At 37.6% G+C, this 21,948-nt stretch overlaps 1 protein-coding gene across 2 annotated transcripts in view; it reads left to right on the top strand.

The window, feature by feature from the left end:
• The window catches only part of UNC13C (unc-13 homolog C), a 538,361-nt gene that overhangs the window by 440,005 nt on the left and 76,408 nt on the right, over positions 1-21,948 (top strand). For both annotated transcript variants that reach the window (XM_008705990.2, XM_040620622.1), the window contains 3 exons: positions 10,984-11,072; positions 16,367-16,516; positions 20,710-20,833. In XM_008705990.2, coding sequence (XP_008704212.2) covers positions 10,984-11,072; positions 16,367-16,516; positions 20,710-20,833 — 363 coding nt within the window. The remainder of the gene's footprint in view (positions 1-10,983; positions 11,073-16,366; positions 16,517-20,709; positions 20,834-21,948) is intronic.

The following is a 21,948-nucleotide window of genomic DNA, read 5'->3' as shown; positions in this document are numbered from 1 at the left end:
AGATTTAGGTTAGAGTTGCTAGTCGCTACACTCAACCTCGTCTGGGCACCAGAACCTCAAAATAATAGGCCGAGTCTTCCAATCCAGTTTCCTATATACGGCAGTATCTACGTGGGTTCCTTAACTTGGGCTTTTATAGAGATGGGAAAGGATTTTATTGAGAATGACAGCCCTTTACCCTCTCATATGAGACGTTTATATGGCACTTAATGCGGGCGGGCTCAGTGGCCTCGAGAGGGAACGCAGCATGGCCTGATGCCCGTTCTTCTCTCACTGAGGAGCTCATTGTAAAACCTTGACTGGTACCGTTGCTTCCCTGTCTAGCCCTTCTCTTTTAGGAGTGTCTTAGATTTTGTCCCCTATCACCTGTGCTAGGTTGTGCACTTCTTGCTACAGAAGCCTAATCAGCAAATGATTCATTGCCTGTGTACTTGCTCACAATAGTTGATGCCCCGTGTTTAGTAGCTGGCCCCTCACAGCACGGCGGGCCTCCCCTGTCTGCCAAGTGCCGAGCACTTGCAGGCCCGGTTGCATGACGCTGTAGCTCTCTGTGCTTGACCCCCCCACTGTTGCGGCAGCTCTTCTCTCCTCCTAGGATCAGCCTCTTTTCCCTCTGGAAACAGAAATAATGTTGAAAACCTTTTTTTTTTTAGGTGGGAAAAAACAAACAACACACTCTTTCTGACTCCAAGTTAGCCTAACACTCTGACAGTCTAGGGGTGAAGCTGTTTGCTGTCAGTGGTTCCACAAGCATCCTAACCAGGCACTGTTACCACCTGCATGCACAGTGTTCTGCAGACCACGTGGCACATTTTTCTTTCTTCTTTTTTTTTTTAATCTAGTGCCCTATTTAGAAAGAAAAAAGAAAAGCAAACTACTAAACTTCTTCTCCTATAGCGTGACTTTCCCACACACTTCTTCGCTTAAAAATGAAGAGCATATTTTGACATAACAGCTCTGATTTCTGTAAAGAATATAAAAAATATAATAAGTCACACGAGCCAGGAAGCAAACATAACCTTAGAAATGAGGCCCAGGGTCTGTTTTTTTTTGTTTTGTTTTGTTTTGTTTTGTTTTTAAATAAAGTATCTCACGTGACTTTTCATGTGCATATTGTTTGGGGACACACAAAACTAAACCAGATAAAGTAGCCAACCTATGGTATGGACTGACTTGTGCTAGAGGGCATGAGTCTTCTTTTTGAATTCTTCAAGTTATGTGCACCACAATCACCCTACCGCATTATTGGTCCCTTTATGACACACTAATGGCAAAATGGTTGTCAGGATGCCGCCTTCTGATTTTCATCATTGGTGAATGATCATTTTATCTTTCTCGAATAGCTCATATACCTCAAAAGTAAAACCGATATACTTTGGTTTACATTATTTTAATAGCTTATTTAACTCAGTATAATTCAATGCAGAGCAATTGCAAATAAATATATACCCTGGATTCATTTTTTCATAAAAACTTATTGCTTCAGTCTATGAAAAGGACTCCGTTGCGTTTCCTTGATCCGCAATCTAATTTGTATAAGTACATGAAAAAGAAAATCAGATAATCCAAAATTTAATTTCATTTCAGGAAGTCGTAAGATATTGGTTATGAAGCTCTGGAGAACTTGTAGTAATTGATTTAGAAGAATTATGACCATGCTGTGTAAGAGGAAGAGGCATTACTCCCTCACAGTATCGCATTGGTACCGTCGTACTGAATGGTAGAATCCGTAATTATCCATAACCCTGCTAACTTCCTGAGAGTACTTCAAATACTAGAAGTTAGCCATCATTAAGACATTTAGGGGACATAGGGGCATTCGTTTGCTGAGCTAAATTCTCTTATTCTGCTGTCCGCAAAGCAAACTAATTAGATACAGTGGTAGTATTATTTTCCTTGCTGTGTCTGAAAGAATTGAATCTCTTGACTCATTTCACTGTGGTAAACCTTCCTGAACAGGGCCATGGAATCTGGAATGTAACCCCACCTATCCAAAACATGTGTGTATTTTCATGAGCAATTGAATTATTCTTTTGTCTCAGAAAAGCAGTCTATATCCTTTTTCATTTTTTTAATATTGAATTTGAAGAATTAGAAACTGCATCTGACCCCAAAGTATATGCATGTCGCTGATTGAAATTCATTGTAAAACCTGTTAGCTCTAAGGACTTAGTTTCCAGCAAAGCAAATCCCCACGGCAGAGGACAGAAATTAACCCCTGTCATATTTCTCTTAGCATTATCCTTTTAACTTTATATTTGCTGGCAACAGGGACTTGAAGAGCACCGCTTTAAAGGATCTAATAGTTTATGCCGGTAGTCCTTGAACTTCAGCATAATTCCATCCCTAGACTTTTTGAATCCCTAGGTCTTGGGTGGGGCCTGATGATTTGCTTTCGTAACAAATTCCCTGCTGATGCCCACAGATGTCCCGCTCAGGGGACCGCATTTTGAGAATTACCGCTCTTTGCTTTCAGAACAGCAACCAGGTAATTAGGAAGTGGCTCCGAATGCCCCTTTGCAACACACGTAACTGATCTACTTAATGTTTTGAGTGTTGAGGACACGGAGGATTCCATGAGTGTGAATGGACCCGAGAGAGCATGCAGTCGCGCAGGGGGATGTGCTAGGGTATTAAGGAACGCAGTCGTCCATAAGTGTAGGTGACCAATTTGGAGTGATACACGAACATTCAGAATTTGTCTTAAACAATCTAGGCTTTATACTTCCATCGTATATATAATCTTATCAAAAAGTGGTGATGTTGTAGAGAGGCTAAGCTTTATGTTCAAGTTTCTGATCTGTCTCACCTTTTCTCCTTAATGTAAATAGAAATATAACTCACTAGTTAATACATTAATGAGACGCGATCTCCTGTTTTCATCTTTTTTTCCAGCAGTTACAAAGCAGATTATGAAGTATGTATCAGATGTCTTAGATAATAAAATAGACCATGTAAACTAGCCGTAGCTTCCTTTTAGTTCTAAAATTGTTTCCTAAAGCAATTTGCAAAGTTTTTTTTTTTCTTTCTTTCTATTGAATAGAAGGGTCTATTGTAGCCAGTTAGGACAGCAGGAGTTGAGATAGGAAGTTTATTAATGGAATCAGAACAATTAAAGTAATAAGGTTTGGGAGTGGAGCCCACCCCCCCAGCCCAACACTTTCTAAATTTGAAAATATCTTTTAAATGAAAATTATAATTGTGTATCTCAGCCTGCAACAATTAGAAAAATAAACTGAAACCTCTAGCCTCTTAATGTGTAAATAGAGCTCAAAGGTGGCATGTCTTCTGGCTGAATTCAGTAAAAGCAAGCAGCTATTTTTAGTTTTATGGCAGCAGATAACAAGGAGAACTGAGTGTTTGAGGCAGTGGCCTTTCGTTTCGGCAGCGTGCAGAGCTTGCAGGGTTTCCGTCTCCTCGGAGCCATTTCCACAATTATAGTTAACAAATCGGACTTAATAGAAAATTAAAAGAATAATGAAGGCCAGAAGGGCAAATCGCATCGAGGTGGTTTAATAAATATGATTTAGAATTTAGTGCCACTACCACAGAAAGTTCAGCTAAGTGCTACGCTTGTGAAATTAAAGAAAGGTGCTTCCTAGGAGGTTGAGACGTTTCTGGGCAGGTGACCCAGGTCAGGATGAAATACAGACTCAAGCAGGCGCTGCTGGTCAACCTCTTTCCCCAGAGCATTCCCGGGAGATCACAGGGTCACTCATGTGCCATTAAGTCTCTTTTAAAACTCACCAGTCTCTGAACCCTAAGCAAACTTGAGAGAGAACACAAGCTGCAGCCAGGAGGGTGGGGGGAAAAATAGAATTTAACTGCCATTTTCAATAATAGGCCTATTTTACTGGCTTGTGATCCTCTTCGATTGTGTATGCCTGCCTTCACAAACCATAAATCAATGCAAAGTAGGCAAACTTACCTCTCTAACCCAGCCAATCCCCCCTCTTCTCATTCTTGATTGAGGGGCCCTCCAGCACCTCATGCAAATGGCTCACTGAGGGAATTCTGTCCCCACTGATTAATGTTCAACAGGTACTCAGTCCAGTTGATTGAACAGACTATAATCACATCACCTAACAGTGAATGGATGCACTAATGTGAACAGCAGAATGGGGAAGACAGAGTGAGACAGGGTATATAGGCAGCTTTTACAGAATAAATCCTGAACATAAATTCTGTGTCTTGTTTGTTCTACTCCTGACTGAATCCTACCCTGTCCAGTTTCATAGTTCGTCAGCCAATAGATGGAGCTAATAAGCCCAAAGTGCCTTCGCAGTCAAGCTATTGTACTTGTTTTATTTGTTTAATGAGGATTTTCAGAAGTATCTTTAACAAAATAGATCTTCTTAGACTGCTGCTTCTCAATCCTCATGTGTCCCCCAAATATGTCAGGGATATATGTCAGGGAGCATAGCACATTTGTCTAGGCGTCGTTTTTCCCACTTGTAAAGAAAAAAAAAGAGGTACTGTCTGATTTCTGAAATTCTAATTCTAAAATTCTGTGGTTTCAAGGACAACAACCTTGTTAGCAATCCATAGAGTAGAGGCGTAGTCTATGTGTTGTAGGTGAGAAAGAAAAAAAAAAAAACTGTTCCAACTAAGAGAAAAGAATGTCATGTTACTCATATAAGGTTTGAAGGTATCATTGTTTTCAAAGTACAGAGAAAAAGGAAAGGCGTTTTCCCCCCTTCAGTTGTCTAGGCTGAAGAACCCAACTTCATGTATCTCAAAGGCATTTAGTTGATTTGAAGCACAGTGACAGCTGGATTTACTGCATGCTTTCTTTAATTAGGGTGAGAGACAGCTACTGATGCTCAACTTTTGAAACCAGAAGTTGGAAGCATTAATTATATAACTGATACTCTGACACAGCAGTTCATGCAAACCTGAATGTTATGCATAAAGCAAATGTCATAGTCTATCTCTTAAAATGGTCTTGTAAGTTCTTGGGGAGGGTCTCTCCTAAGAGAAGGAAACAAAAGACAAGGTAGCATTGGTGGAGCTAGGACACTTTTCTTTTCTTTTCTCTTTTCTTTTCTTTTCTTTTTTAATACAGAAGACCATGTATGTTTTTAAATTTCAGACAACATACTACAGTACCCATGCTGAATGCCATACTTCTGCAAAGTGATTTAGGGCATTTCAAGGAGAACAAGTTCCCGCTGGATTTGCTAGGGAATGTTCAGTGATTTCTCAATCATATATTTTAAGTCGAGCTGACCATTTTAGGATGGATAAATTCTGGTCAAATAGAAGGGTTAGAGAGAAGTGATATTAAAAAAAAAAAAAAAAGCATAGCCCAGATAAGATTATAATAAATTTCCTGAAACACTTCCCTTGTTGAAAACCATCTGGTGGGCTCAGCAGGTTTAGCCTTTATTAAAACAACTCTAAGAATAGTTAGGAGGATGGAATAAAAGAGGAAACAAGAACACAACTTTGAGATGATTGCATTATAGTCTAGATGAGAAAAATTCTGCATCAGATATTGAAGAGGATAGGACAGATGGAGAAGATATTTCAGAAATATTACCGTATTTGGTATCTAAGTGAATGTGGAAGGTTGAAGGCAAGGAGGAGTTAAAGATGATTTTCACATTTCTGCCTTAAGCAACTGTATGTCATCAATCAAGTCAGAGACATAAGTTAAGGATGGGCAGGCAATAAGTTCCCTTTTTGATATGTTGACATTTAGGTCATCCAAGTAGAGAAGGCCAATAGGCATGTGAGAATACAGACATGATGCTCAGACATCCCGTGAAAGCCAGAGATCTAGATGCAGAGGGCTGTTAGCACAGGGGTGGGAGTTAAAGACATAGGCATCGATGCGATTGCTCAAGAAGAGAGAATAGAGTGAAAATAAAGTAGAGGAGGAAGGGAAAAATATTGATATCTAAGTATATAGAGGAAGGGAAGTCAGATAGACAAATGATAGAAAAATAGGAGTGCTTGGGGGCACCTGGGTGGCACAGCGGTTAAGCGTCTGCCTTCGGCTCAGGGCGTGATCCCGGCGTTATGGGATCGAGCCCCACATCGGGCTCCTCCGCTATGAGCCTGCTTCTTCCTCTCCCACTCCCCCTGCTTGTGTTCCCTCTCTCGCTGGCTGTCTCTGTCTCTGTCAAATAAATAAATAAAATCTTTAAAAAAAAATAGGAGTGCTTGAGAAAGCAACAGTGAAAGCAGCATGAGTGGGTTGAATAAAGTCACTGGAGATCAGAGTTAAGAGACCGCTGGTGATCTATAGGTGAACATTTCAGTGTTGTACTCAGAGCAGAAACTATACTAGTGTTGCTGAATATTTAAGAAATAAGGAGGCAGTAAGTTTTACATTTATGTTGTGAACAGTTTAATGGTCAAGAGAAGAAAAAAATATTAGCAAGGTGTCAACGAGAAGATAGTACAAAATCAGTTGGGGTTTTATTCTTTCATTTGTTCTATTTTTGTGTTTTAACAAAATGTTGTTTAAGTGCATTTACAGGATGTGGTAATAAAGCTAATGATAGAAGGACGGAAGATAGAAAGGGATATTTGGTGGAACAAAATCCAAAAGAAGGAACCAAGAGCTCAAGTTGAACAGTGATTTTCTTGGAAATGGGACTTTCTTTTTCATAGAATGAGTTACGAAATTTGCATTTATTAAAGTATTTTTCTTCAAGAATCTTCAGGGTGTGAAATCCATCAGTCTAATGATCAAATTTTAGACCCCGTGTAGATGGGGGTCAGGGAGGGATCGTCCTCCCTGCTCTGTACTTCTTTAAGCAAATGATGGAACTCTATCACTGATGAGCTGAACAGGAGGAAAAATAGTCTAGTAAACTATAAACAATAGAAAGGAAATGAGATAGTGATGAACAGTAGAGAAAAGGAATCAAATTCACACAAAATTTCTTCCTACAAAGCCTTTATTTTTTTCAAGAGTTTGTATTGAGCTGTCGAAAGAGTTTAAATGCCACTTTCCGACTGACTCGTTATATCTCCAGCAAGAGCTTGATGGTTGGATTAACAATTCCTGTTTTAAAAGGGTGAAATAACATGTACTCCCTTCACATCCCTCAGGGAAAGAATTCGTGCTGGTAAAAACTGAACAAACGAACAAAACATGTGGAGTGGGTATGGTAACCGTATTTTTGGAACCAGATGAATATCAGGACATAATCTGACTTGGTCTGACCATGAGACAAAAATTTGAAATCAGGACAAAGTTTGTAACTCCAGAATATATGGTTGCTAAGGAATGGAAGATTTCAAATGCAAAAAGTATTCTATTAATAGTCAATGCAAATTTTCACTCCAAGAAGGAGCAGTCTGGATATCAGGATTTCCTTTGAGGGAAAATTTTCATGCTTCTTTCTGCCCTCACCTCCTTCCTCAGTTATTTGGTAAATGCCTAGGCATGCAGGGACAGACACCCAGGATGGACAGCTAAGGAAGGTAGATTTCAGTGGAAGAGATAGATTAGTAAGAGAACAACTAAAAGAGATAATTGTATAGACCACTGTAGTAAACAGCCCAGTTAGTGCAGAAGTTAGAGCTCCTGACTGCGTGGGGCCAGAACTATGGGAAGGGGGGAGAACCGAGGTGATAGGTAAGTTGTCTTTTAAAGGAAAAGGAAAAGTGGGCCTTAAGGAAAAAGAACTTAAAAGACAATTTGCATGCTGGCTATCTCTTCCAGACAAGTCCTTTGTATTAGAGCTCAGTGGTGTATAATCTCTCAGTGGTGTAAAAACTCAAGATAGTTAGTGTCTGTGCATGACTATGGTTCATTCCAGTCATTAGAACCACACTTTACCAGCCTTGCTTTTGAAATTCCAAAACCCTTCACGTGGTGTGGATAAAACCTGTTTTGAAAGCTTGACTGTAAATTCAGAATTTGACTCCGTAGTCTTCAATTTTCCTCTTTATGTGGAACCATTTATTGTTAATTTTTTGCCAGCCAAGTTGTTAAGGTACACATGGTAATTCAGTTTCTAATTAGAATAAACTTATTAACTGTGACTTTTGAATGCTTGATTTCTTTGTTTTGTTTTTTTGCTTTTAATAACTAACAATAAAAAATTGCAAGTTAATTTTGATATTTGATATCATATTACAGTTAGAACCAGGCTAAGTTTTAAATCTTGGGGGAAAAAAATCAGGCAGTCTTTTTCTTTTACCTTTTCAAAGTAGCCAATAATTTGTAAAACATGCTGCTGGTCATTTAGACAATAAACCTGAAAGTCCAAGTTATTATTCCTCGCAAGCTTTAGGAAGTTTGTAGTAGTAAGGAAAATTTCTCCAATATGGGCACATAAGGAAATGCAGAACTCAAAAATTGGTTCATTTGCACCCTAAAGAGATCGTTTTATAACTAGATGAGTATGATATTTATGACAATTATTTTTACAAAAGACCTGCAATTTAGCCTCATAATTACTGTTTCTGTTTTAATGGTATGATTTGGATCAGATAAACATCAAGTACTTAACTGAAACTAAAAGGTTTTTTTGTTTTTTTGGGTTTTTCTTGTTTTTTTTTTGTTTGTTTGTTTTGCCTGGTTACATGACAGAGGCGTTTGTCTGCACTTACTTAGAAACTTAAGCTTCTATCAGGAAATGAAATCTGTCATCCAATATTTAAATTGCTGTAGATTTGACAGTTTCAGATTTTCAAGCAACAGCCAATTATTTGATAAGAAATTTCCATTCACAAAATACCAAAGGTGGACTAATATAATTTATGGGAAAATAGCACAATCTCATCCAACTGACTTATCTAGCCATTGTATATGACTTTAAAGTCATTATCTGAACAGGTGAGAAAACCCTCAATATGTATATCAAACTAATATGAAAACAAAATGCACATTTTAAATAAGAAGCAACACCATTTCCTGAAGAAAACTATACTCTCATAGCCATTTCCTCGGAGGTGGCAGGTGTGTGGGTGGGGAACTACCATCTGTCACCCCAAGTGGCTTACCAAAGAGTGGGGAGCCTGAAGAAAACCATGGAAGGGCTTCTCTCTCATTCCTATTCCCCAAAAATCTTATCCAAATGAAATCAGGTTAAAACTGGTATTAGGTCAATGGCAAGAAAATATAAAAAACATTCAGCCCACATAGTTCCCTAGGATTGGGACAGGCAATCCACAAGTGTTTTCTTGGCTGGAGTTTGAGGCGTTATGGTTTATTAGGCTATTTGTGTTTAAATGCCTGTAAGTGTCTTTTTAAAGTAAGTACTATCTAATTGTCTTTCTGAATCACTGCCTTAAAACCAGCAATAGCTTAATGGAACTCTCAGAAAGTATGAGACTCAAGGATATTCCAGTTTTCCAACTCCTAGAGAAATTTGTATTTGCCATAGTGGCTTGTGTGTCTGTGGGTAAGAGCTGTGAGCCTGTCTGTTGATAGGGACAGAAAAAAGGTAAAGTCCAGAAGAATCCCATTGGCTCTATAAGAAGGGCAGCAGAAACTAACCAATGTGGAAACCACCTGAATTTGAGTCGAAATTGACATCAAGAATTGGTCTGATATAATCGATAGTCAGATGCCAAATGCAGTTTTTTATTGCCATTCAAGTGTTTTTAGTCATGTTCATACAAGCTAGAGCTACCCAGCTTGTTGAGGTATATAAACGACACTTCTCCCTAACAGTTTCTTAGTACTAGAAAACGCTCTTGGAGGATTACAGTACTTTATGACCAGTGTATCCTGGGACATTATTTGGTCCTGGGCTTGCTCCCAGGAGTTTAAATTGCTGTTGGGTCCTGTATTTCTGGTGTCCTTCTTAGGCTCTCCTGTTTACACTAAGTCCTCCTTTAATTTGTTCTACTCCCAAAAGTTGGCTTTATCCTGTCCCTACTTTTCAATGGTAGATCAGCTTGTGTAAGAATTGTAGATGCTAATGGCAGGAAACTAATTTCTAAAGATTCAAAGGAAGGTTGACTTAAACTTCAGAGACTATTCTAGATTGCTTTACATGAATTCCTATCAACTTGAGACAATACATCTATTACAAGCCATTCTTTTTTTGACAATTAATTTTAGTTTGCGAAAAACATACTTAACGAACAGGATAGGTTTCTAAAGTGCTAGTAAAGCTTGTGTTGATACTGAACTTTAATTACAAAAAATATTCTGTCAGTTAATAGATTGATGTATGTGTTTATGTTTATGTATGGTATAGGTTTTCTGTAATAGTTAACATTATTTTAAGAACGAAAACCAAATAAATCATTTATTGATTAGAGACTTTTAAAGTTTGCATTGGAAAAGTAAGCCTCAAATATAAGTTATCTTGATTTAATTATTTTTTTCTTTTGACCCTAAAGTGGCTCAATAGCTTAACTTCAAACTATAAATATTTGAATACTTAAAGAAAAATGAAAACAAAATGAGAAACATTGGATCTTGAACTCTGAGCTGCAGATTGGCATCGAGAAAAAGAAGTCAGGCCTATCACTTCAGAGAAGCATTTGAGTGCTTGGATAATTTATTTTTCCTATTCTTTTAATTCCATAGTTAGAAAAATATAAAAATACCTTCAAATAAGCTACAATGTAACACTCAAAAATTAATTTTTCTTATTGTTTTTTTATTTTTTAATGGGCCTATGTATTTACAGGGATAATAAAGATTGAAATACATTTTGAAGCAACATGTATATTCAACTAATGTATAACATGATAGATTTTCAAAGTTATGAGGTTACCGTGTTCTGGAGGTTAGCTTGTCACGCCTCGCATCCCATCGCTGTAACCAACAAAGGCTTTGCTATGTAGCTCTTATTTGCATGCCATGCATTTCGATCATTTTTTTCATATATATTTAGAATTTCTTAAATTTTTGCACTAGAATTCAAAGATTAAAAAAAGGAAAGAGGATATGTGTTTTCTGCTGTTTGAAGTTTGCCTTGTAACGAGCAAAATGCTTGTAAGAGAGAGAAAAGCATGCCTTCTCAGAACTCCAAAGTAATACTGTTTATGGTCTCTCTGCAGCTAGATCCTGAAGCCAGTACTATTCTAAAGGAACTTCAAGTTAAACTCAACGGGGTTCTGGATGAGCTCAGCATCACTTATGGTGAAAGGTAAGTGACCTTAGTAGTTATTAGCCAACTGTGTTAGGTTTCAGCTAATAGGAATCTTGCCTTCCATGCTGTTTCTCACCTCTGACTGGCTAAATCCATTTAACTTCAATAATCAATCCATGCATTATCTCCTCTGAACAATCTTTCACGACCCCCCAACTTAACAGTGATGTCTTGCTACGTGTTCCCCAGAACTTTCTGTCATCCTTCAGTTGGGTGGCATGTACAACACTATGCTTTAAGTTCTGGTTTACTTGCCTCTCTCCCTGACTTTACTTTCTTAGGGGCAGAAGCCACATACCTCATTCCTACTTGAAATTCTAGTGTTTAGAGCTTAGCAATTGGCTGTTGAAAGAAGAGAGGGAGGGAGAAAGGCAGGGAGAAAACCTTTACATACAAAAGAAGACTGAGTTGCATTTATGCCATTTATATCACTGTGGTTGCACTTCCAAATAACTGAATCCAACTCCATAACCCAATCAAGTCAGGATTCTCGGGTTTAGGCTTAGGGATCTTAATGTAATTACCCCACGGGAGAGTACTGGCAAAATTTTTTCCCTATTTTTAAAAAATTAACTTTGTCTATAGTGTGGCTCCAAAGAAAGAACAATTCATCCTACATAAACTTCACTTTGGTCCTTAGGAAAAGCCATTACATCATCATCAAATGTTAAAACAGAAAAGTAAACACATCTTCAGAGAGGATCATTAACTTCATACAGAATTTGCTTTAAATATTGGTTCAATAAATGTTGACTTCTTGTGCTCACTCTCAAATGACACTATAAAAATTATTCTAATGGTGAAGGCTAACTTTCTCTTACTGGGTTTTGGAAAGATGCATGCTTAATACACATTTATTGATTAGAGATGCTACTTTTATATCAGAAAGACTGAAAAGGAAAAGACACTAAAACATCATAGAGTATTTTCAAATATAGCAATGATGCAAAGTAAAGAAAAATCCCATATTGGCCTTCTCTTTATTATCAGGGGTATGTTCACCTTCTTTATACAGCCCAGCTTCCCAGCTCAGATGCTGAGCAAGAGACAGCTCGGAGTGATTGCTCTGCCTTCTGTTTTGTGTTGTTAGCTGACCTGGATGATTCTGCTTGGCCTCGTTGTTAATAAGCAATTTGTTAATAAGCAATTCTGTTTACCTGAGTTGGAGATGTAGACATTGTCCCAGAGACATTGGGGTTTATTGGCTCTGACTTGAGTGACACCTAGTTGATGGGGGCCTTTGGTCAGTCAGTTTAGTCCTACCTCTCTTCATTGTAGTTGTAAATTAATATATGGTTATTAGCAAAAGACTGTTGCCTTGAGGTGGGAAGGCAAAAATAGAGGTTATTTAGCAAAGTCAGGGAAAATAAAAAGGTGTCAGAGAGCAAGGGGTGTTAAGAACCTCATGGGAAAAAAAGATGATTAAACAGAATAGTAATCAGAATAGAAATAGAAAAGGTATATTCAAATTACTTTCTGTAATATAGCCAAGTCATCCTTATGAATACTTTTTTAAAATTTTGTTTTGTTATGTTTTGTTTGATGGGGGACATTCAGGTTACAAAGGCTGAAATATGAATTATGATTTTAAAAAATTTGGGGCGCCTGGGTGGCACAACAGTTAAGCGTCTGCCTTCGGCTCAGGGCGTGATCCCGGCGTTATGGGATCGAGCCCCACATCGGGCTCTTCCGCTATGAGCCTGCTTCTTCCTCTCCCACTCCCCCTGCTTGTGTTCCCTCTCTCGCTGGCTGTCTCTATCTCTGTCAAATAAATAAATAAAATCTTTAAAAAAAAAATTCTGAGCAAACTTCAGTTATGAAATAAGGAGCGGTGCTCTTAGAAGGGCACTGGAAGTATTTTGTTCACAGGAAGCCAGCTTAACCTAGGTCTTGAAACTCCTGGTTACCCAGTACTATTTCTTCATTATTTTTTTTTTAAATATAGGAAAGAATTTAACATTTTGTGCAATTAGGCCTAGGATTATTGGAATAAACAAACCATAGTCATGCGTTTCTTATAAAAAGAATGATTATTATCTATCTGTTGGTATGAGTTTATTTCTCACACAACCAACCAGCTCTACATCACACACACAGGGTGGGTGGGGAGTCTGAAATGCACAGGGTGACCGTGCTGTAAAGTCAAACTGGATCATTTTAGTCTGAATCTACCCTCTTTAGAGTCTTAATTAGCAGTTCAGAGCTTTAAAATTAAGTGTGTAATTAATTGTCCCAAAGCTACTTTATCTGGTGTTCTTAAAACCCACAATTAAATAATTCTAGTACATGGAGCTGGGAGGATGATTTCACATCACAGTGGAGCCAGCGCGGAGCCAAACCACACATCTGAGGCCTGGGTTCCTGGGTTTTTGACATGCTCACAGGGAACCCACTTGTGACTGAAACTAAGTAATGTCATTTCAGTGATACCTTAAAGATGTTCTAACATTTTTTAAAAAGATTTTATTTATTTGACACAGAGAGAGAGAGAGTATAAGTAGGAGGAGCAGCAGCCAGAGAGAGAAGCAGGCTCCCCACTGAGCCAGGAGCCTGGCATGGGGCTCCATCCCAGGACCCTGGGATCATGACCTGAGCCAAAGGCAGACGCTTAACTGACTGAGCCACCCAAATGCCCCAAGATGTTCTTACATTTTTAAAACTTGTGCCACTTAGGTTTCTGCTTACAATTTGGACTTTGGCTTTTGGTTTACTACATTTATTTTAATGATGCCTCCAGTACCCGTGGCTAGCTGGGTGAAGTAAAGAATTCAGGAACATTCCCTAGGAATTCTCCTGTTAGTATTTGGCTTCATGAGTGCTCACGAAATCCATCATTATTAACTGGTACCACTTTTATTCAAGCTGATTACTAAAGACTTCTCCAACCAAACAATGGATAGAGAAAGAATATTTTGGGCAAATTTACCAAAAATTAATAGAGACAAAAAATTTTAGGTGAAATGCAGGTGTTGGTTCACCCTGGATTAATGCTAAGATAAAATGTCATTATCTCAAATAACCCTTCCTCCATATGCCTGATCTCACACAGAGCTGGCTTCTGGGAGTTCACCCTATGGGTCTCTTGTAGAGCTCGTTTAAACATTTTTGTAACATGACTGTCATACCTTCTGCTCACTCTATCCTCCACCCTAATACACTGATTTGAGAATCAGTGCAAAAGAAAGTAGCTATTTCAAAGGTGACTATTACTGTAGTCAGGAGGATCAGTGATGACCCAGTGGTAATCAACTAGTTCCAATTTTCCAGCATTATGTACCTGTCTTTTCTATTGCCCCAAGTATTTACCACCTCTACCCTCACTAAATATGCACACCACCGTCTTCACTTAACTTTCTTAACTTCTCCACCATGCCCACCACTACCTTCCTCCATAACTACTAACAAAAGTCCAAAGGCAGGTATAGCCAGATAAAAGCCTGGATTCCTTTGGACCTGAGTGTGAAAGAGGCACATAGTATTTTTAAATATTTGTAGAATGCATGAATACATTGACAAATATTTATATTCTTTCTATTTAATTAATAATGGAAGCATTATATAGTGAAAATTCCTAAACGTCTATATAAAATTTTAGGAATTAGTACAGCTGGATACTTCTCAAATAATATGAGCCCTGTAACCTTTGTATGTGGAGAAAGAAGAGGAAGGGGACAGACTTGATTGTTACACTTTTTAAGATGGACTCTTTCCTTCTAATCATTACCATTCCAGTGACGGGACTTTTCCAAGCTTTCATTTATCCCTATTCTCCTAAATATTTTTTTCTTGCCTGCCTGTATATCTGTTATAATTACTCCTCTTGTTGTAAATAAGAAAGTGACAGAGGAATGGTGGCGATGATGAGTCTCCATTATTTAAATGTCTTATTTTGTGCCAGTTACTGTCATAAGGAATATAAAGGATGAAAAATAATGCTAAAGATTACTCTTCACAGAGTTACTTAAATTCTTAGAATGGTGAGGTAATAAAAGTGAGTGAAAGGATGAGAGTCCTTGATACATTCAACCATTTTCTCTTGAGCAATCTCTTTGTGCATCTTGTTCCACGGTGTGGATATATAGCATTAAAAAAAAAAAAAAAGTCCCTGCTCTCATGAAGCTTACATTCTAGTTGCGGCAACAGGCAATAAACAAATAAAGAGTATACAGTGTGTCAAATAAAAATGAAAATAATACAGATAGGTAGATAATGGTGCAATTCAGAAAAAAAAACTGCAAGGGAATGGAGAATGATAGAAATGTCATTTCAGGTTGAGTATTCAAAAAGACCTTCTCTAAGGACCTCACATTTGTCATATGCCTGAAATAAGTGAGGTCAAGAGACCCATGAGAAATTTCATGGAGGAGGAATCATAATAGTGGCCATGAGATAAGAGTGTCCTCAGAGAATTCTAAGACCACTAAGATTCAGGATATTTTATAAAGATTTGCTAATGGATATTGGGTATGAAAGAAACTCATTAGACCTCTAAGTGAAAAGTTTTCGTAGGCATAGAGCTCACATTAGAAGTCAGGTCTGTTGATGTATTTGAATTACCAGTATATGGATGCTGTGAAACCCATGAAACTAGATACGATTGCCAAAAAAGCTCTATTTGATGGAGAAATGGAGTGATCCAATGATCAAGCATAGAGGATTACAATGTAAGGGTTTCCAGATGAAATATAGGATATACACAATTAAATTTGAATATCAGATAAATAATGGATATATTTAGTATACATATGTCTGAAATATTGCATGGGGCATACTTGTACTAAAAAATAATTCACTATGTGAAATTGAAATTACCTGGGTATCCTGTCTTTTTATTTGCTAACTCTGGCCAATTATTAGAAGTCAGGTAATTGAGAAAGGAACATAGCCAATGAGATTAGAGGAAAGTCAAGAGGGTGTGGAGTCCCAGACAGCAAGTGAAGAAGGTGTACCCACATGCCAAGAGTCTTTCAGGAACAGTCATCTTTCCAAACAATGCTCAGAGGAACATCTCAGCTGTTACTATGAGAGAGAGAGGGGCCAAATGAACCCCGACTCAAATTAATTCAACCCGAAGAGCGTTACTTTTATCTGCTTTACATATATGGGTCCCAAGTAAGCTTTCATCAGAACAGAATTTTTTTGCAGCTGAACAAGAAGTTTGAAGACTAATGAGCAAGGGAATTCACACCATTTGAAACAGATCGAACTCCTCAGAGTTGAAGTAAACAGACACAGACAAAGGAGTCATAAATGCTTGCTTTTATTTCAGAATTTATATTCCTTATTTTTAGTTTCCAGCATATCATTGAAGAGTGTATAAAACAGATGAGTTTTGAACTAAACCAGATGAGAACAAATGGAAATACTGCATCTAACAAGAACAGTTCAGCAATGGATGCGGAGATTGTATTAAGACCCCTCATGGACTTCTTGGACAAAACGTAAGTTTTCCACCTAAATTTGATTGATATGGGTTTAAGGAAAAAAATTGTTTTCCTCTACATAAGAAAGCTTTAAAAAGGTTTCTACAGAAATATATTAATTCTTTAAAAAGGAAAAGACTTTTAGTTCATTACCAGATGGGGAAAAAGCAGGAATGACTTTGTGTAGGAAAGGACAAATGGAGAGGAAACAAATACTGGCAACTAAGGAGTTTGGTGTTCTGAGGGGAAAGAGCATTAGGTTTTGATGCTCCTCAGATAAGACATTGTTTTCATCCTCTTGGACATCAGAAAAGACTGGGTTGAGTCCAGAATGTCTGATTTCATGTCAGAAACCCGAAGAAGAGAATAATACAGCTAGAATTAATTCAGCTCAGAGGTAAGTAGCCGGCCTGACTCAACCTTCAATAATTTATTGAGCACCTATCTTTATCAAACTTTATTCTAGGCACTAGGTAGTGATGAAAAAGAGAGTCAAGGTCCCTGAGTCCATGAGATGATGGTCTCATAGTGGTGGGAATGGAGGCCTTTGTGACCAACTAAGACAGTGTTCTTAACCAAAATCTTATTTTTTAATGCTTCTGCTAAGTCCCTGCTCTCACTAGTTCTAATTTTATAAGTTTGGAGTAGGGTCGAGGCACCTATATTTTAAAATGTGTCCACAATTGGGAACCATTGATGGAAAACAACCAGAGACAGGATTTCTTAAATAGTGATACTTAGCACCAAACTGAAGCTGGAAAAGTAAAACAATAATTCTGAATGCCTACCAAGGGACCAGTGATATACCTGGTAGTTTTCATATGTTACCTCATTTAATATTGTTGCGAATTAATTAATACCAGAGGGACCAAGATAAATGAGGGCACGATACCTTTAAAGACAACAAAGGAAGAATTAGTAGGGAAGACCTGTTCTGTGATTTATATTTTAATTCCATTTCCCTTTCTTTATAGTCTTACTGCATAAGCAAGACTAATGTTCTTATCCCTTTAATTTTAATATTTGGTAGACAAATTAAGTCTTATTTTCTGTTCTTTATGAGGAAATATCTAGGAGATTGCTTAGCGGAGGGAAGGAGGCAAGTGATGTGGAAGAAAGTCAGAAAGCCTTCTTCATTTCTTTAGTTTCTTCACGTCGACGTTTACCATCTAATTTCCTACACAATCCCTTCGTGTTTATATCATATTAGAGGGCTCTTTTCTCTGGCTGATACGGAATTGAATCCCATAAACACACCACCATGTTGTCATGAGTGTGATAGTGAATGGAGAGCAGGACAAAGCAGTCCCGACTCTCCTAAAACTCCTCCTGGAAGAATGCCTTCTGGTTTTAGACCTCCAGCCAGCAGTTTGGAGACATGTTTTTTATATACAAAAATAAATAGTTTTGCTAATGATAAAGTAACCAAATGTTGTGGAACATACAGAAAGTTCTAAGTTATCCTAATACTGTCAACTACTAGCTGAGAGACCTTGAATCCATTTCACCATCTGTAAAATGGGGCCAATACATAAAGTCAGGGGACCCTTTTTTTCAGCATATTTAGGTTTTTTACTCAATCTTAATTTTCTACTTAGAATTATACATCACCATATCATCTTCTATATAATTTTTTCCAATTCTTAGTAGAAAGAAACAGTATATAAAGATACAAAAAACATCTTTGAGCTTTAAAAATTTGTGAAAGATTTAAAATTTTTGGAAAGAGACACGAAGCATGAAGAGTTGCAGAAATTCTCGGGGCTAATAAAAAATGTGTAACCATAAAAGCCATTTGTTAGAAGACATTTTTAAAAGTCAGATATTCTGTTCTCAGGGATCCAACAAGTTAGACAGGGAAAATAAGGTACACCAATAAACACAACAAGGTGTAAGTTGTGAATTCCTTGTTCAGACCATCAGTAGATATTCCACTTGGGTTAGATCTTTCCGGGTGGATAGGATGTAGAGGTGTGGAAATGAGGGACAGGCACTGTGGGGTGTGGGGAGGCAGAGAAGAGCTGGATATGGTTTTCAGAAAATCTGATCAACTGAGAGCAAATCTCTATTACCAGCTGGCATACATGGCGTTTGAAAATGGTCTGGTTAATTGGTCTGTGGTCAATCAATCTAGATAACTCTGTTTCCAAAATAAAGGCTTTTCAGCTTGCCTTATACAGTTGGTTAACTCTGACTAATTAAGGAAGCAGTTGCTAGATCTCCTGTTTGTTCATTTAAAATGAACAAGAGGGGGCTGGGAGTCTTCAAGGTAGCTTTGAGAAAATCCCCTTAGAAATCGTGTTATGTTATAAATGTATAGGCTCTCTAAACAAAATGTCTTATTTCTTTATGTTTCAATTTCTTCACCAAGACCTCCCCACTCTAAAAAACAAACTTTAAACTCTTTTTTCCAGCTGGCAGAAATCCCATGCAGAGCTGCAAATATGTCAAGGATTTTATACCTATTCATTCATTTCCAGGCTCAGCCGAGTTAGTTGGCATGCCGAGTATATGAGCTGACCATAAAAACAAGGTCAGTTCTTAAACTCAGACCTTTTGAAAATGGAAATGACACATCTGCTACAAACCTGGCAGATTTGTTTTGTCTCAAATTACCCTGGGAATGTCTCCGAGGTTAGGTCCTGTCATTCCGCCACGATACTTCTGCTGGTTTCTACCCTACGTCCGTATCGTGACGGCTCCCCTCCAACAGTGGTTTCCAAAAGAGCGGGGCTGTGGACTCCATAGCTGTGCCCAAGGACCCCGACTTTCCTCTTCATCCAAAGGTTGTTCTGCATTTTCATATACGAGGGAGCTACATATAGTAGTGTTAGGAGAAATAATTCTCCATAAATGTGTATTTGGGAAGCCTTTCCTTTTGCCTCTCACATGTCACATGCCTTTAGATATTAATGACATACCTTTAAAAATAGTCAATTCTGTCTCTATCAGAACCAGAATTCAAGTTATAATTTCTGAGTCCAAAAGCATACAGAGCACTTAGCAGCACTGTAGGGAGTTAATGAGGCTATCCCGAGGCCCTCTGCGAAACAGGTTTGATGAGCTTTTGTTAAAGGCGCCTCACAGAGTTCAGTGTCCTATTACAGCACATTCAGTAAACGTCTGTGCAGCACCGTGACTTCGCAGACTGTTGGGCCTTCATGCAGTAACGCATTTGTCCAGGGCAGCATGTGGGCGTTGGACGACACACTGGATTTGGAGGATTTTTCAGCCCTCATTTACTAGCTTCACTTCCTTGGACAAGTTCCCTAACTTCTCAGAACCTGTTTTTGATTTATAAAATGTGTATAGTAATAAAAAAGATCCGCAGAAGAGGTTTTTAAACTAAGGTGTTATATAAAAATAGATGACGTTAGCATTATCCTCACCCTGAAAAGAATTTGTAAGAAATACAAATTTAAACCTATTAAAGCTGGTAAATTGGGAATCTTCAAAACTGAACTTAGAGAAACAGAACAGATTGGTAGGTGCCAGAGGTTGGGGGGGAATGGGGAAAATGGGTAAAAGTGGTCAAAAGGTACAAACCTCCAGTTATAAGATAAATAAGTCCTAGGAGTATAATGTGTAGCATGTTGACGATATTAACAATATTTTCCAGTATATTTAAAAATTGCAGGGGGTAGAATAGATCTTACAAGAACTGTTAACTGAGGTAATGGATGTTAACTACACTTATTGTGGTAATCATTTTGCAGTATATATGCATATCAAATCATTATGTTATACACTTAAACTTACATAAGGTTATATGTTAATTGTATCTCAATAAAACTGAAAAATAAAGCTGGTACATTTTGGTTGAGTAAAATTATATGCATCTTTGTTGTGTTGGGGCCGTGCCAGGTAGTTTCTTTGGAGTTTGGCCTGCATCATGAATATGGGACGTGCAGTAAATACAAGTAAGGAATGTACTTTGGGGGCTTTGATGTCAATTTAGAAAACAATTTAAGGCAAGATATACCCTCAATTCATTTTCTGCCAAATAGCGAATTATCTAATACATGTGTTGAAACATATCAGTGATAGTATGTCTTATTCAGTGAGTAAAAGTTCGCATTTGAAAATTATAAAGGCCTGTTCATTCATACGTTGAAATCTCAATATTGAAAAACGTGAATTTCTGATCAATTAAATAAGCTGACACCCTGATATGACACTTTTAAGTGATTATATGTTTTATTTTATTTCAGATTAAGTCTCTCAGCAAAAATCTGTGAGAAAACAGTCCTGAAGCGAGTTTTGAAGGAGTTATGGAAGCTAGTTCTTAACAAAATAGAAAAACAAATTGTTCTCCCTCCTCTGACAGATCAAACAGTAAGTATTTAACACCAAGATTTGATTATACTTTTAATTTTTATTTTTTATCATTGAAGTGTGGTTGACATACAATGTTAAGTTAGTTTCAGGTGAACAACAGTGATTTGACAATTCTATACTGTAATGCTCACCACAATAAATGTAGTCACCATCTATTAGCATATAAGGTTATTAAAATATTGATTGTTCCCTACGCTGTACTTTTCATATCCACGATTTATTTATTTCCTAACTGGAAGTTTGTACCTCTCAACCCCCTTCACCTGTTTTGCCCACTCTGGCAAGCACCACTTTGTTTTTTGTATTTATGAGTCTCTTTCTGGTTTTTTTGTTTATTTTATTTGGCATAATGCCCAGAGGGTCCATCCATGTTGTCACAAATAGCAAGATCTCATTCTTTTTATGACTGAATAATATTCCATTGTGTGTGTGTACCTATTCTTTGTCCATTCATCTATTGGTGGACGCTTAGGCTGTTTCCATATCTTGGCTATTGTACATAATGCTGCAATAAATATAGAGGTGCATTTATTTTTTTGAATTAGTGCCTTCATATTCTTTGGGTAAATAGTAAAATTACTGAATCGTATGGTATATCTATTTTTTTAATTTTTTGAGGAACCTCTATACTGTTTTCCACAGTGGTTCTTCCAATTTACATTCCTACCAAGGAAAATCAAGTGCACGAGGATTCCCTTTTCTCCACATCCTCACCCATACTTCTTATTTCTTGTCTTTTTAGTCTAGTCATTGTGATTAGAGTGAGGTGATGTTTCATTCTGGTTTTAATGCGCATTTCCCTGATGATGAGTGATGTTGAGCATCTTTTCATGTGTCTGGCCATCTGGATGTCTTCTTTGGAAAAATGTCTATTCAGGTCCTCTGACCATTTTTAATCAGATTATATGGGGTTATTTTGTTGTTGTTTTGAGGTTTTTTGGTGTTGAGTTGTATAAGTGCTTCGTATGCTTTGGGTATTAACCCCTTCTCAGATATATCATTTGCAAATAGCTTCTCCTATCCGTTAGGTTGCCTTTGCATTTTGTTGATTTGCATTGCTGTTCAAAAACTTTTTACTATAGTATAGTTCCACTAGTTTATTTTTGTTTTGT

Source organism: Ursus maritimus, unplaced genomic scaffold (genome assembly GCF_017311325.1).
Source record: "Ursus maritimus isolate PB19 unplaced genomic scaffold, ASM1731132v1 scaffold_35, whole genome shotgun sequence".
Lineage (NCBI taxonomy): Eukaryota > Metazoa > Chordata > Mammalia > Carnivora > Ursidae > Ursus > Ursus maritimus.
Note: the sequence above shows the minus strand (reverse complement) of the source record. Positions and strands in the feature narration are given on the sequence as shown.